The 14,548-nt window shown below is 34.4% G+C and overlaps 2 protein-coding genes across 5 annotated transcripts; one reads left to right on the top strand and one right to left on the bottom strand.

The window, feature by feature from the left end:
• The first annotated feature begins 216 nt into the window (after window positions 1-216).
• LOC126817547 (annexin A7) lies at window positions 217-2,475 on the top strand. Its single transcript, XM_050544610.2, has one exon. The coding sequence runs from the start codon at window positions 327-329 to the stop codon at window positions 1,983-1,985; it is 1,659 nt and encodes a 552-aa protein (XP_050400567.1). The 5' UTR covers window positions 217-326; the 3' UTR covers window positions 1,986-2,475.
• A 423-nt stretch (window positions 2,476-2,898) lies between these two features.
• Window positions 2,899-14,318, bottom strand: LOC126817548 (programmed cell death protein 7). Of its 4 annotated transcripts, none has more exons than XM_056100465.1 (9): window positions 13,332-14,318; window positions 12,917-13,060; window positions 12,234-12,323; window positions 6,386-6,517; window positions 5,826-5,964; window positions 5,076-5,188; window positions 3,923-4,046; window positions 3,417-3,501; window positions 2,899-3,312 (listed from the first exon to the last, which is right to left on the bottom strand). In XM_056100465.1, exons 1-9 carry the CDS (start codon window positions 14,226-14,228, stop codon window positions 3,192-3,194), a joined length of 1,845 nt encoding a protein of 614 aa, XP_055956440.1. In that variant the 5' UTR covers window positions 14,229-14,318; the 3' UTR covers window positions 2,899-3,191. The 4 variants fall into 4 exon arrangements, with proteins under 4 accessions (XP_055956440.1, XP_055956439.1, XP_050400568.1 ...); XM_056100464.1 differs by having other exon boundaries at window positions 3,417-3,504; XM_050544611.2 differs by lacking the exons at window positions 12,917-13,060; window positions 13,332-14,318 and having other exon boundaries at window positions 3,417-3,504; window positions 6,386-6,516; window positions 12,234-12,322.
• Window positions 14,319-14,548: the final 230 nt, after the last annotated feature.

Genomic DNA, 14,548 nt, shown 5'->3' on the forward strand with positions numbered 1-14,548 from the left:
TATGCATGCTAGTTGGGACAACTGCCCGTACCAAACTAATCTATTAAAACAGTAAAGCATGATTTTACCCGACGACCTGTTACTGTGTTCACTATACAAAAGGACCCTATTATTAAAAGGCCATTCTATAAATAAATGTAATGAAATGACGTATTGACGATTTCACTTGTGTTATTATTATTACCGCTATTGATTGCGATAGCGTGTTCGTCTCCATGGCTGCAAGACAATGTTATGATGCGCTTAATAAATCCACCATAACTGACTGGGCGAGTGTTAAATGTCGTGCTGAAAACTGACCGGGTGAGAGCTGAATTACTACGAACATGGCTTATTATCAGAGCAATTATCCAAATTCTGGTCCACCACCGCCTCCCGGACAATATGGAGGTTACGGGTACGGTGGGGGAGGACAATATAACAGTGCTTATAATGTCAATCAGTATGGTTATCAACAGCAACAACCACAATATGGCGGAGGGGGGCATAACTATGTGGCTGGACAAGGAGCTGTTCCGGGCTTTACAGTGCCAGCGGTACAGCAATACTCCCAAATGAACCAAGGACAGCACGGCCCACCACCCATGGCCATGCCTACTACGGGTCATATACAGAACTACGATTCTCATCTGTATCAATATCAGATGCAACAACAACAAATGATGATGCAGCAAATGCAGATGATGCAGATGCAGATGATGAAAACGAGCGTACAGGATGATGGCGATGGTGCCGAACAAACCGAAGAATCATCTGGTGGTATGTCCGAAGAAGACATGAAAGAAAAGATGAAAGTTATGATGAAAGAGACATTTGTGAAAGAATTAGTTAGAAGAGAGAGGGTATCAGGAACATTTGAAATGACTTCAGGTACTGTAAAACCATTAGAAAAATACGAAGCTGGAGACCCAGTTGTTGAATGGTACAACACAGAGCGTGGAGAAGATTTAACTGATAAGCCTTGGAGTAAAGATGCAGATTGTGAATACTTGAATGAAGCCATGAAGGGTGCTGGAACAAATGAAGATGCTATCATCACAGTTGTAGCATCAAGATGTAATTCACAAAGACAAGAACTGAAAAAGTACTTTAAAACCATGTATGGAAAGGATTTAATTGAGGAACTGAAGAGCGAATTAAGCGGTGATTTTAAAGAAGCTATCATGGCCTGTTTTGTAAAACCAGCTATATACGATGCTTGGTGTATTAAAGAAGCTATCTATGGTCCTGGTACAGATGAAGAGACATTAATCGAAATCTTGATGACTAGAACCAATGCCCAGATAGCAGAATTGAGGGAAGTTTATGGTGATGTTGTAAGTCCACATAAAAAAACTTCAGAATCACTCATAGAAAAAGACATAGAAGATGATACCAGTGGCGATTTCAAACGTCTGCTAATATCAGCTTCGACTGGAAACCGGAATGAAATATCTCAAGACCAACTCGAAGAGGCTGTACAAGAAATTATTCGTGAGGATGGAGAAGGCACTGGTATGTACGAGGTTAATTATGAAGCTTTGTGTGACATGGATCGAGCTAAAAGGGAGGCTGAACAACTCTACAAAGCTGGGGAAGCTCGATGGGGAACAGATGAGGAGACATTCAATCGTATCTTCTCTACTAGAGATTACTATTCGCTGAGAGCAATATGGAAAGAGTATGTGAAGATTACCCAGAGAGATATCTTGAATTCTGTAGATAGGGAGACATCTGGTGACTTCAAGGCTGGTTTAAGAGCATTAGTTATGAACATTAGATGCAGGCCCATGTACTTTGCAGAGAGATTACAGAAGGCGATGAAAGGTCTAGGAACAAAGGACAGTGCTTTAATAAGACTTATTGTCTCGAGATCAGAAATTGACATGGTGCAAATAAAAGAGTGCTTCCTGAAATTAACTGACCAGACAGTATGGAAATGGTTAGAAAATGATTGTAGTGGAGATTACAGGAAACTATTACAAGCATTGGTTGGGCTCAATTAGTATTTCTACACAGTTCATTTGAGCACTCCGACTTGCACCTATTTCCCTTGCACCTATTTCCTGTGGTATGATATATTTCTAGAACATTTGTTAACATTTCTCGTTTATATAAGAAATTTATATATAGTATAGCCAATACTCTTTGTTGTTCTTTGTATTTTGTATATTCTATACATGATGCATAGATGAACACACTAATTTAGTATTGTGAAAACAAGTTAAATTTTATGACACTAAGTAGATGAATCTGATGTTTTGTGACTCTGGTCAGTTATTAGCTCTCAGATATATAACAAAGATAAGTTGCAAAATAATCACTCTGCAATTTAAATCCACATATTGGCAAAAACAAAACCTAATTTATTGTGTCTTGACCAGTTGAGAACAAAAACGGATGTTTTACAATTACACAGTATTTTACATTAATTCTTGTGAAATGTTTCCAGTGCTTGCATTGATAGATATTACTCTAAATAAATTTAAAAGAGTCTTGACTTTTTTTTATTCTCTGACTTTTACATATAGATGAATGAAGATTCTAGTGAAGCAATGAAAGGGCTAGCGAAGCAAGGGAAGGGTGGATGTATTACTCCTAGGGGCTCTCAGAAATGGTGTGCCACCTCCGGAAATCATGTAATTCATATATGAAATCTCCTCCGCAGCAAAGTCAATGTTAATCCATAGACTCTTGACAGTGGATAAAAGTATCTAGTTATATAACAATCTCTTTCATTCAAGGTTGAAAGAGTGGTTTAATGCAAAAGGTTTTGAGCCCAAGCTTGTACGTGACAAGGAGTAGCATCACCTGTCCAACATCATGGGTTTTTTCCAGGTTATCCCACTGCTAAAATTTGTCATGTTAACTTCATCAGGGGATTTCCAAACATTCATTATACTGAACTAAAACATGAAGAAAATAGTAATAATTTTATTTATATATTAAAAATCGGTTGTAACTCAATGTCCAAATTCAATTAAAATTTAACAATACATATACACAATGTTATTATTGGTCATTAAATTTCATTGATTTTGGAGCAAAAACTAAGCAAATATTCCTTTATCTGATAATCCACATTATTACGGCAAGATTCTTTTGCAGGTTTTTGTAGAACTGAGACTCTTTGAGCTATACCACAAATAAGCAATTCATGGAAGGAATTAAAATGTTATCCCTGTCATAGTAGACATATTTATTCCAAAGTTTTACACAGAAAGGTATTTAGCCCAGCTATCATTAAATGGTATAGATGGTAAAACCCATTCATCTGGTATTCGACTACCACTTACAACATTATCCGGTACCATCCAAAAATCCCAACTATGTCTGAAAAATAATAAAACATTTCATATTAAGACCACCAATGATAATGGTAACCATAAAATACTGTAATAATACATATAATTATGTGTGAAAACAAATATACATACCTTATTTCTAAGAAAGAGTTGAAATCAACTTCAGCTTTTTTATAAAACTCATAAAATGGAAATAAGGGATCAGTTTCGTCTATCTCTACTGAAAATACACATAATATTATATTATTATTATAATCCTACGAATTCAAATATAGCAAAACTACAGCTTTGGTGGATAGAGAGAGAGAGAGAGAAATGGGGTTTAACGTCCACTCGACACAAACTAGGTCATTTCGGGACTAGCATATGGTTTAATTTTATTTACATAATTCGCTTGCGCGTAGGGGTCTTTAGCAGTGGGAGGAAACCGGATTGGTGGATAGAGTCAATGCAACCCCCAATACAGTTCAATGTTAAAATTATGGCTTCCATTTCTAGTATGTTGAAGTTGCCATTGATGTAGTTGATGTGTCTACTGTATGTTATTATCTTCTTTACAAGCCTCTGTATCCCTTAACAACTGTTCAAACTAAAATGACCCAATACACTGTAATGTAATTTTTTTTTTTATAACATACCAGGTTTTCCAAATAACATTTCATTCTTCCTTTTCTCTGCTTTCCTTTCTCTATGTTCCTTTATTTGTTTTTTTCTTTCTTTCTGTAAGCCTTGAGTTTCTTCTTGTTCTGCTTCTAATATGACCTGTACCAATGAGGTATTTAAAATTAGGTAAGTGATATCGATATAAGATAACTGAGATCTTCCCCAACACAAAACTGAAAGGGGCATTATGGGAGATTAGATAAAGAGTTGATGGTTCTAGCTATAATAGTTAAAAAAAAGATAATGCTGAAAATTTCAGTTCAACTGTTTCCCTCTGAACTGAGATATTAGCAATTGAATTATCCATCACAAAAATATGTATTCAAATCCAGTAAATATTGCAGGCTAGTGATGGCATAGAAAGTTGATTATGGTCTGTATAAGTTAATTAATGTCTAATTAATAATTTAGATAACTTTTTAAGCCTAAAGAAAGACCTGCAATAAGCAGATGCATAATGTATGTTTAAAGCTGTTGCACTTTTGGAACAGTATCTCTTTTTTCACAGCTAAACTCTTGGCTTGGATTTAATCGGATTAAAACAGTTCCATCTGTATTGTAGTTTGCAAGGGTTTTAAAATCCCTAAAATGACACTCAAGACTTCCAATGTACAGGATTCTGCACCCTCAACCTATTAGTGAACTCTTTTGATGTGCCTAATCACAATAGTTTGAATCTAAGCCAAGAAATAAGTGAAAAATTTGATCTTGTCCCAAAAATCCAAATGATGATCTAGAACTTTAATGTTCCAATCCATGCCTAGCCTTCTTTAAATATTCTAAGTTAATTTTATTTGTGTAGTAGATTACATCTTATGATTATTTGTCATAAAATGAAAATAGGGTTTAAAGCCTCTTGTCATTTGAGGTATTTTTAGTCCCTTGCAAACTACAATATTATGAAAGTTGAATCTCTAAAAGGAATATCAGTCATAAAATGGTTTTATATACAACGATATGATGAATTGAAAATTTTTCGACATTTGACGATGGAAACGGAATATGGTCAGAACAAGACAGTGCCACTTATAATCTTAGTTAAAATGGTGAGCTTTATTAAAATCTGTTTGAATCCAAGCTGAGGATTATCTACCGTTGATATTTTGATTTTGCTGCTTAAAATTCTACCTTCAATGTTTTTTCTTCTCCCTCATAGACCTGTCTCTGGACTGTTAGAATGTCATACAGCTGGGATATTTTGGTTTCAAAAACAGAATCACTTTCATTTGGTGTGTATCGACCTGTAAAAAAAAAAATACATGAGAATGAATTTATCAAGTAAAAGAATTTACAATAGCTTGCATTATTTGGTTTATAACATAACAGATATTTTATAAGCATACTCCAACATACGCAGTGTAACATTAAGGCACATACACCTTTTCCTATTATTGTCCCTGCATAACATTAGGAACATTCGCATGTTTATCTGATGGTCTGCTTGGTTGGGTTTTCTTTCAGGCTTCATTTCTATTGCTTTGAAGGTCAGAAATGTTTGGACGTGTTTATTGAGACAAGCCAATTAAATCTTTTGAGAGATTTGGAGAGGTGATGGCTTGTCTCAATAAACACGTCCAAACATTTCTGACTAGCATTTTGAGTCAAGTATCATAGTTTTTAAAAGCTAAATGATTTTTCTTTATAGATTTTTTACAATATACTGTATTGTGATTTTTACATTTTATCACAGCAAAACAGTAATTCTCCCCTGAATAATGCCTATACATGTATTATAGCCACCCTAGAAAGCTTCCAAAACAAATTTTTTAAAACTCCCTCCAACCAGTAGATACATTACACAAGCAAAATAAAACCCCAACAGGTTACATGCAAATATATAACAGTTTTAGAATAAGGAAATTATTTAAATTTTGTTACCTATTTGTACTGCAGCTTCCATTCTTATTTTACGAAGTCTCTGTAAACCTTTTAATAAATCCAGTTTCCTTGTTGTATCACTTATTTTACTTCGAACTTCACTGAGAGTTTTATCAGCCATTTTTTTCATTTCAACTTTCTGAAATGGAACACGTTTGTAGTTTTTCTAATTTTTGACTCCTCAAAATTATCAAATCTAATTTGTGAAATGATTTATGGATTATCTGTGACCACCCATAAGTGGTCACCATCCTTTACTTGGTTAATCTTATTTAACAAATAATTTTTTTTTAACAATTTGCTCTATTCAAAATGGATGAAGGTTGTTTCACTATCCAGTCAACTAAATACAAATTGAATGACAAAAGTTCACAGTAAGATTAAAACCAAGGCGGAAAAATATTTAAATAATTCTTTTGATCATTACATGTTTCTATTTTATGGTTTCAACAAAAGAAATTGTTATCTTTGAAACACCATATTAAATTAATTCTTCAGATAGGACTCTTTACTTCATGTTCTATGAAAAAAAAAAAAACTTCTGAAAATTTTAACTCTACCTGTTTGGCATCCAACATCTTTTGTGTGACCGATTCACACCATTTGTCAATCTTATTGTCTAAAATCTCTCTCTGTGCTAACTCTGCTTGTTTCTCTTCAAACTTTGCCTGTTTTTTCTTTTTTAATCTGTCCTGTAAAATCAAACAGAATAATTTTTATTGAATGTAAAGTGTATTGTTGCCTAAAATAGATAAATATACTTATGTGTGGAAAGTTTGTTAATTATTTTGTCCAAGAGTTCAATTCACAAAATACACAAATTAGACTGACTGTGTAGAGGTATTCTAAATTTCATCTCAGGGCAGTTCATTTTATACCATTTTCAACACAATATTTAGGTCAATGTTCGCTATTGTACAATACCAGGGATGTCCCAAAAGTTCCGACCTCATGATGAATGAATCACCCAAACTCAACTAATCTGCTCATGTTGCTAGAAAAGTATCTCAGCATGTGCTTGATAAGCACTCACTCATTTACTCTCAAAATGGAGAAACCTAAAGAAGAGCAGTGATTACCTGGTAAGTATCTTTATTTGAAAAAGTTTACGACAAAGCAAATTCATGATGACAAGACACAAACATTTGGTGACAAATGCTCCTTCGCATAGTACAGTCACACAGTAGTATGCTGAATTTACTAGGGGCAGTGTCAGCACTAAGACGAACCACGGTCGGGTTTAACCCACTTAACACAAACTAACACATGGTTCAATTTTATTTCAATAATCGCTTGCACGTAGTGGTCTTTAGCAGTGTGAGGAAACCAGAGGACCTGTAGAAAAACCATGAGGTTGGACAGGCGACCCTACTCTTTGTCACGTACAACCGAGGAATCGAAACCATGCCAGTTGACTCAATGACAGATCTATGATACAGCGTGCATGTACTTACAATTCGGCCATCCACCCCCCTTGCACATAAAAACGTGTGTGCCCAGAATGCTGACTGAAGAACAAATTTGTCAGAGTCATCGTTAATCAACAGCTTTTCGATGAATACAGAGAGATCCACAAGCTTTCTTGGGTCATATTGTTACTCAGGATCATACCTGGATTCATTTCTTTGACTCAAAGACAAAAAGTCAAAGTATGCAGGAACATCTTCCAGTGGCAAGATCATGGCCTTCTTTTTTTGCATATTATGCACATGAATTAAGCAGGTTGCAAGATCAAATCAAAGAAAAGCATTGAGATAAAATTTGCTGAGGTGTCTGGCTGCTCCATGACTATGCTCCAGTTCACACGCCCAAATAGCAGTTAATGAGTGCTGCACAGGACTGTGGCATGCAGATCCCCCCTCACCCAGCCTATTATCTAGATCTATATATAGCTCTCTGTGACTTCTTCCTCATCCCCAAACTTAAATCTGTCCTCGAGGGGCAGCAGATTTGGGGTCACATGACAAACAGTGGTTTTGGTGTTTGGTTTTATTCCTTCTACTTCTAGTTTGACAATATTCTTCAAATTTGAGTCGACCATGAATGTCGAGCATTAAAAGCCAAAAATCATTACTTGTGAGAAGAAAATCAATATTTCAAAACAATGTACACATGTAGGAGTTTTACTACAGTACCGGTATATTACAGGTTGTTATAGTGTACCTATAGATGTGTTTAGAACAGAGATTTCAGCGATTGAATTTTTGACCTAGACTCGATCATCATTACTAAAGTTGTACCAAGATTTTAGCGATTGAATTTTTGGCCTAGCCTTGATCATCATTACTAAAGTCGGTACGATAAAAAACATAGTCTTGATTATCCATTTCATGATTTAATCACGAGTGAAAGATGAGCAGCAAATCGGATCCTAATCCAGTAAATATGGTAGGCTAGCATTGACATCGAGAGTTAACATTTAGATAACATTTCAGGCCTAAAGAAAGACCTGCAATAGGCAGATTTAGCTTTTGCATAATGTATGTTTAAATTTAAATATTTGTATGCATCATACAGCAATAATTGAATGAAATTGGGTTTAATGTCTTACTTTTCTGCACCAAACTGGGCTAATGAAGATGAGTATACACCATACAGTATGACATTAGGAGTATTGTAGCCTACTTTTATTTGGATTTCAATATGTCATGGAATCCTATTGAGCTACCAATGATATACATCGGACCTCTTTTTTTTCCCCATCCTAACAACTTAATATTTTTCCTTTCCAGACAATCTGTCCTTCACCACTAATTAGGGGAAACCAAGATGGAAAATCCTGAGGTACTTTCTTAGACAACACTGAGATCGAATACTAAGCCTCTCTGGTTCGTATGGAATCGAGCACAAAATATGCCAACAAGCAAGAACAAGGGCTACAGGAGATTCCCAACATCATGCATAAAACAAACTTCCCCCATAACTTATTAATAAAAAGAATTTTGTGAATATACAAATCAGGATAACTGCACAACAAAATACAAACAGAACAATACAACATAAACAGTACAATTAGATATATTATCAAAGAAGAAATAACATTGGGATGGAGAACCCCCGAATATTTAACACAGCAACAAGCTAAAAACAAAAACGATTTTTTGTACAATCAGGTGCCATAATCCAGAAAGTTATGGTCTGATATGACCAAATATCGACAAGGACTAAGATTTTTGGAATATAAAGATGTTTTAAGTTTCATTAAAATTGGATAAAAATTGTGACCTATAAGTCTAGAGGACTCCATAACCTTTGTATTACATACTTATACACAATTTGCGTACAAAGAGCGTCCATTTTGTCGGGCAGTTTCATTTCGATTTTCCCGAAATTCAAATTCAACCTTCATTATGGTGGAATGGTGATATATCTAAACGGTTTTTAAAATCTGAAAAAAATTTTTTTTCATACAATTAAGAGCAATAATTCAGGAAGTTACGATTCGATATGTGCGAATATGGAATGGAACCAAGGTCTTTGGGTTATAAACATGCATTTCAAGGTTCATCAAAATCGGATCAAAACTGTGACCTCTAGGAGGTCCACAACCTTGATATACCAGATGTTTGCACTATTTGCGTACAAGGGGCGGCCATTTTGTCCGACAGTTTTGGTCTGATTTTCACGAAAATTTGAACTCAACCATCATTGGGGTGTAACGGTGATGTACTAAAAAGTATTTTTTTTAAATCGGATAAAATTTTTGACCTCTACAGTTACCACAAGCTAAAAGCGTGATTTTTCGTACAATCAGGGGCTATAATCCTTGAATTTATGGTCGATTCATGCCAATATCGAAAGAAACCGAGATCTTTGGGAGATAGACCTATATTTCAAGTTTCGTCAAAATCGGATAAAAATTGTGACCTGTGGAGTGTCCACAAACGGATGGACGGACAGGGGCGACGACAATATACGTCCACATTAAAATGTGGGTTTATAAAAACTAGTTAATGTAAAGGGAATTTGCTGAAAATTTCAGTCAAATTGGTCCACCCTGAACCGAGTATTTAGTGATTGAATTTTGGGCCTAGCCTCGATCATCATTACTAAAGTTGGTACGATAAAAAACAGTCTCGATTATCCATTTTTTGATTTAATCAGAAGCAGCAGACCGGGTTCTAACCAATAAATATCGCAGGCTAGCGATGCCATCGAGAGTTGATCATGGTCTGGATAAGTTAATTAATGTCTAATTAATAATTTGGATAACATTTCAGGCCTAAAGAAAGACCTGAAATTGGCAAATTTAGCTCTCGCATAATGTATGTTTAACCCCACTATTTATTACAATTTAATATAATTTAATTAAGGATACATTTGAAATTGTGTAGAATAAGGATATATGAAGTTAACATCCACAAATAGATGTGATATTTTTTTTCTTTCAAACAAAGATTCTTACTGAAAACAAAGAATAATCAATAATAAACATCTGGTGAAGTGTTAGTTGGAATAACTTTATAAAATTTAAGCTAAAAGATAATTATACTTCTTTGACAAGTCAAAGCTGTACTTATTTAAAGAGGCATTATGCAAGATTTAGAGATAGAATGGACCGTTCTAGCTATAATATGAAAAATGAATATATATTGAAAATTTCCGTCAAATTATTTACACATTGTCTAATCCATACAATATCTATGACATCAGATGGTCTATAGAGCATATTCAGGACTTGTCATGTGAATAAATATCTAAGTAAAAATTTATACAACATTTGAAGCCAGAAAAACACTCCCCAACAAGCAAGTTAATAAGCTCTTACATAATGCCTCTTGCACCATACATTGGAGATATAATCAAACTATTAGTTTTCAACTACGATGTAAGCTTGTCTTACAATATATGACAGATCTAAAATAAAAAGATTGTCTGGATGACAAATTTGTCTAGATTATACATTCGTCGTTGACATCTTTTGTGAATGTGCACTCATACACATGTAGTAATAATTAAGTAGTAGTGACTACTGGTTCTGAATTGGACACTATGGGACTATAATTAAATTTTTAACTTCCATTATAAACATAAAATTTTAGATAAGCTTGCTAGTCATGGAAACGGCTTTCATCTTTTTGTTACCAGATTAACCTAATAAATAGTGATGGTCCGATATGGCTAGTATCGGTTTAACCGATTTCAGATACTGACAGCGAAATATATCGGTCAAAACAGATCCAATTACAGATAGTGGTTGATTTGATATAAAACTATTACACATTAAAATGTCTTGAATGTCATGATAATCAATGTAGTTACATGCCATTGTTAGTTGGAAAACGCCTGGTACTTTTTACCTTGGGAATCAAACAGGAACGCGATGTATTTTTTTAAGGTAAAAATAATTGGGTCACACCTCCTCCGAAGTCAAAAATACACACTATCTTTTGTGAACTAAAATTATTTGCGGTTTGAATAATAAATAAAATTGAGATTGTCAGTTATTAAATGTTGAGTATGATATAATTCCACAAACTTGGATGGCACCTGTATTATATCTATGTCAGAATGGTTCATGCAGTAATCAAAGCAATAGTTTCCCGTCTGTCAACAGTAGAAATCACGTGATATTCTCCCCCCATTCCATCCTTCATCTCAATCATGCGTATACCTGTACTGTAGTAAGTTAGATAAAACGAAAAAAAAAAAAATGCTGCGAAGTAGTAAGATTTGGAACTATTTCACATCAGCCACAGTAATCAAAGGAGGATCATTGTTTATTTCATAGTTTATAAATTTTTAACAGACTCACTGTTGCGTTCTCTAATTCTACCTTTTTGATCATCATGAAATGGGCTTATTCCATATTCCAGTCACATGTCTTATCCGGAAGACTGTTGTATGTTTATGTCTGTTTGCACATGTGCAGAAATATTATTCTTAAAAAAAAAACCACGCATCGAGACACCCAAACTCTCATACAATGTGTGAATAAGGATTAAAAAATAACGTAGACTGGTAAGGATTTTACACTCTTTATTATTTCCTTTTACAGCCTCCATGGGGGTCTTGTATTATGTTTAATAGTCACGCACACAGCAATTAAAGAAGGATTGTGTGATAACGTAGTCTGGTAAAGATTTTACACTGTTTATTATTTCCTTTTACAGCCTCCATGTGAGTCTTGTATTATGTTTAACAGTCACGCGCACAGCAATTAAAATAATCGTAATTGTACCGAGTGTCAAGCAAATTAATGATTTAATTGTTCACAACTCAAATGACATTTTAGAGTTATTTACCGAGTCCTTTTAAACAGATATCCGCGACTCCAGTATCGGCAAAATGGCTCAGTATTGGTTGATACCCATTTCTTCCGACTGGCCACTTATTGCCAATTACCGATTTTTTAACCGATTATCGCACCATCACTACTAATAAATAAATATTTTTCTCAAAACTCACCCTTTTCTTTCTTCTTTTATCAATACTTGTTTTTAAATCTTTTAAGTTCTGAGGGGAACTGAAGGTGGTTTGTATATCAATAAGTGTTTTCTAGAAAATACATAAAAAATGTAAATTAAAGTGGCTAAGTGTCTAGGTCAATATCTTCCAAAGACGTCAAAATTGAAAACACGAATTATTTGTCAATTTAAATCAACCATGATGTTGTTATCTTAATGGGAAAAGATAGGCTTAGAAAAAATAAACATTTTACCATTGGTACACGGATCGTGTACCATTTCTAACAAGGGCCTCGAAGAACAAGGCTAGACATATTCCACAAGTCATGTCAAAAAGTGACGTCACTCATATTCTTATCTAAAGAGCATGTGCAATAAATAATATCGGTGTAGACTGGAATAACCAGACGCTAGAGGTTGCCATTCGATTGAGACTTATGGCGTATTTCGCCAAACATAACTGATTTGAAATTAGAGTAAAAACGGAAACGATTGAATTTAAATCAGTTTATGTACATTCATATTACATTATTATATGCGTTGCGACCCATTTGTGTCAATTTCTAGGTCCAAAATATTAGCGATTTAGCTCCTTCAAGCTTAATATAGAAGGTTTGGGGTTATTTGTTTCAAATTTACATTATTAAATGGTACTCTAATAGTAGAAGAAATAAGTTTACAAACCTTCAAAGTTTCTGTCTTCACAAATTCTGTCTGCCAGTCTTCACAATTGCCATTAAGAGCACAATCTTCTAAGACTGCAGATTGATTTTTTAATGTTGCCATTGTGACAAGAAGGCACCTCATTTGTTTCTGAGCTTCATTTATCTTCAAGAAAAAAATAAACAATATTACAGACACAAAGGAAAATTATTTTTATCTAGTATAAAATCGAGATATATTATTTTATTTAAATACTGATTACATCTACAAGCACATAAAATAAACAAATAATATATTGTAAGAAGACTTTTGGTTGTCTGAAAAAGTGCTAGCTATTTTATACAGCCCAATTGATGATCTGCATATTGAATTTTATAATATAGCATGCTTTACTAAATGCAAATCGATCGTGCAAACTAACATAAACTACTGTTACCTTCAAAGAACATGTCTTTTCCTCGTCATTGGATTTTGCAATGGGTTTTACATCTGGTTTTTTAATCTTATTTAACCAATCAACAAGCCATGCTTCATCTGTTATTCTCTGTTGTTGTTTGCCATCTTTATTGACAGGGCTTTGATTAACTTCAAATACTTCTCTTTCATGATTTGGGTTAAAACTGGATTGCGGATGTACCAGTCTGTTTATAATAGGCGGTGGAAATGTCATAGAATTTTGACTGGCATTAATGCAAGGTTGAGGATGAAAAGACTGAGTAGATGGAGGGAAATTTGCATGTGGAGAAATTCCTGAATTTGAATACTGATTATTGAAGGAAGGTGGGATAGCTGGCGGTGGAAAATTTGGTCTAAAGTTAGAATAATTTGCTGAATGTTCATACTGTTCAGGAGTTCGAATTTGATTTAATTGATGATTTTGAAAATGATGGCCTGTCATTTGAGTTTGCGATTGTTGCTTTGTCAATTGGCTATGATTAAAATGGTCATTGCCTGAAATTGAAGCTGGAGGACACTCCGAAACTGGCAGGTGGGGTATGTGGTGTTGTTGGTGGTAATATTGCGACTGCGTAGATGGTTGAATATCTTGCTTGTTGCTCCATGTATTGAAAGATTGATGTCTCTTGTCACCCACAGATGGCTGGTGTTCACTGCTTGCAGATTGTGAATGTGGAACTGGGTGTCTGAACACGTTATTAAAGCCAAAGTTATTATTAGGCATGGTGGGCACTATTGGAGATCGAGTGAAGGGTTGTCTCCCTTGGTGAACTAACTCGGGCCGGTTTCCCTCTTGTTTCCCGAATGTTTGGCAATAAAAAGTTTGATTTGAAGGCCCTGAATTGTGAATTTGATTATGGTTGTAATTGTGTGCCATGTCTACTTTATAACCTAATGATTTACAACTGAAAATATAAAGAAATACAAACAGTCGACCTTTCTTAACTATTGTCTGCCATTTTCGTTACAAATTGTGAGTCGGATTAAATAACTGGAACGAATATTTTATATAAACCTTAATATATTGAACTAAAGATTTGATTTAATCACATTATTTTCGTAGATATATTGAAATATGACTCTTACAGCAGTAATTTTAAAAGTCATATGTATACTACTGGAATTAGTAATAGTTCGTTTCGGTTTTTAATTTATTATTAGAAAATAGTAGTCTTTGATTATTAGTCTCTCTCAAAA

The sequence above is a fragment of the Patella vulgata genome, chromosome 4 (assembly GCF_932274485.2).
Source record: "Patella vulgata chromosome 4, xgPatVulg1.2, whole genome shotgun sequence".
Lineage (NCBI taxonomy): Eukaryota > Metazoa > Mollusca > Gastropoda > Patellidae > Patella > Patella vulgata.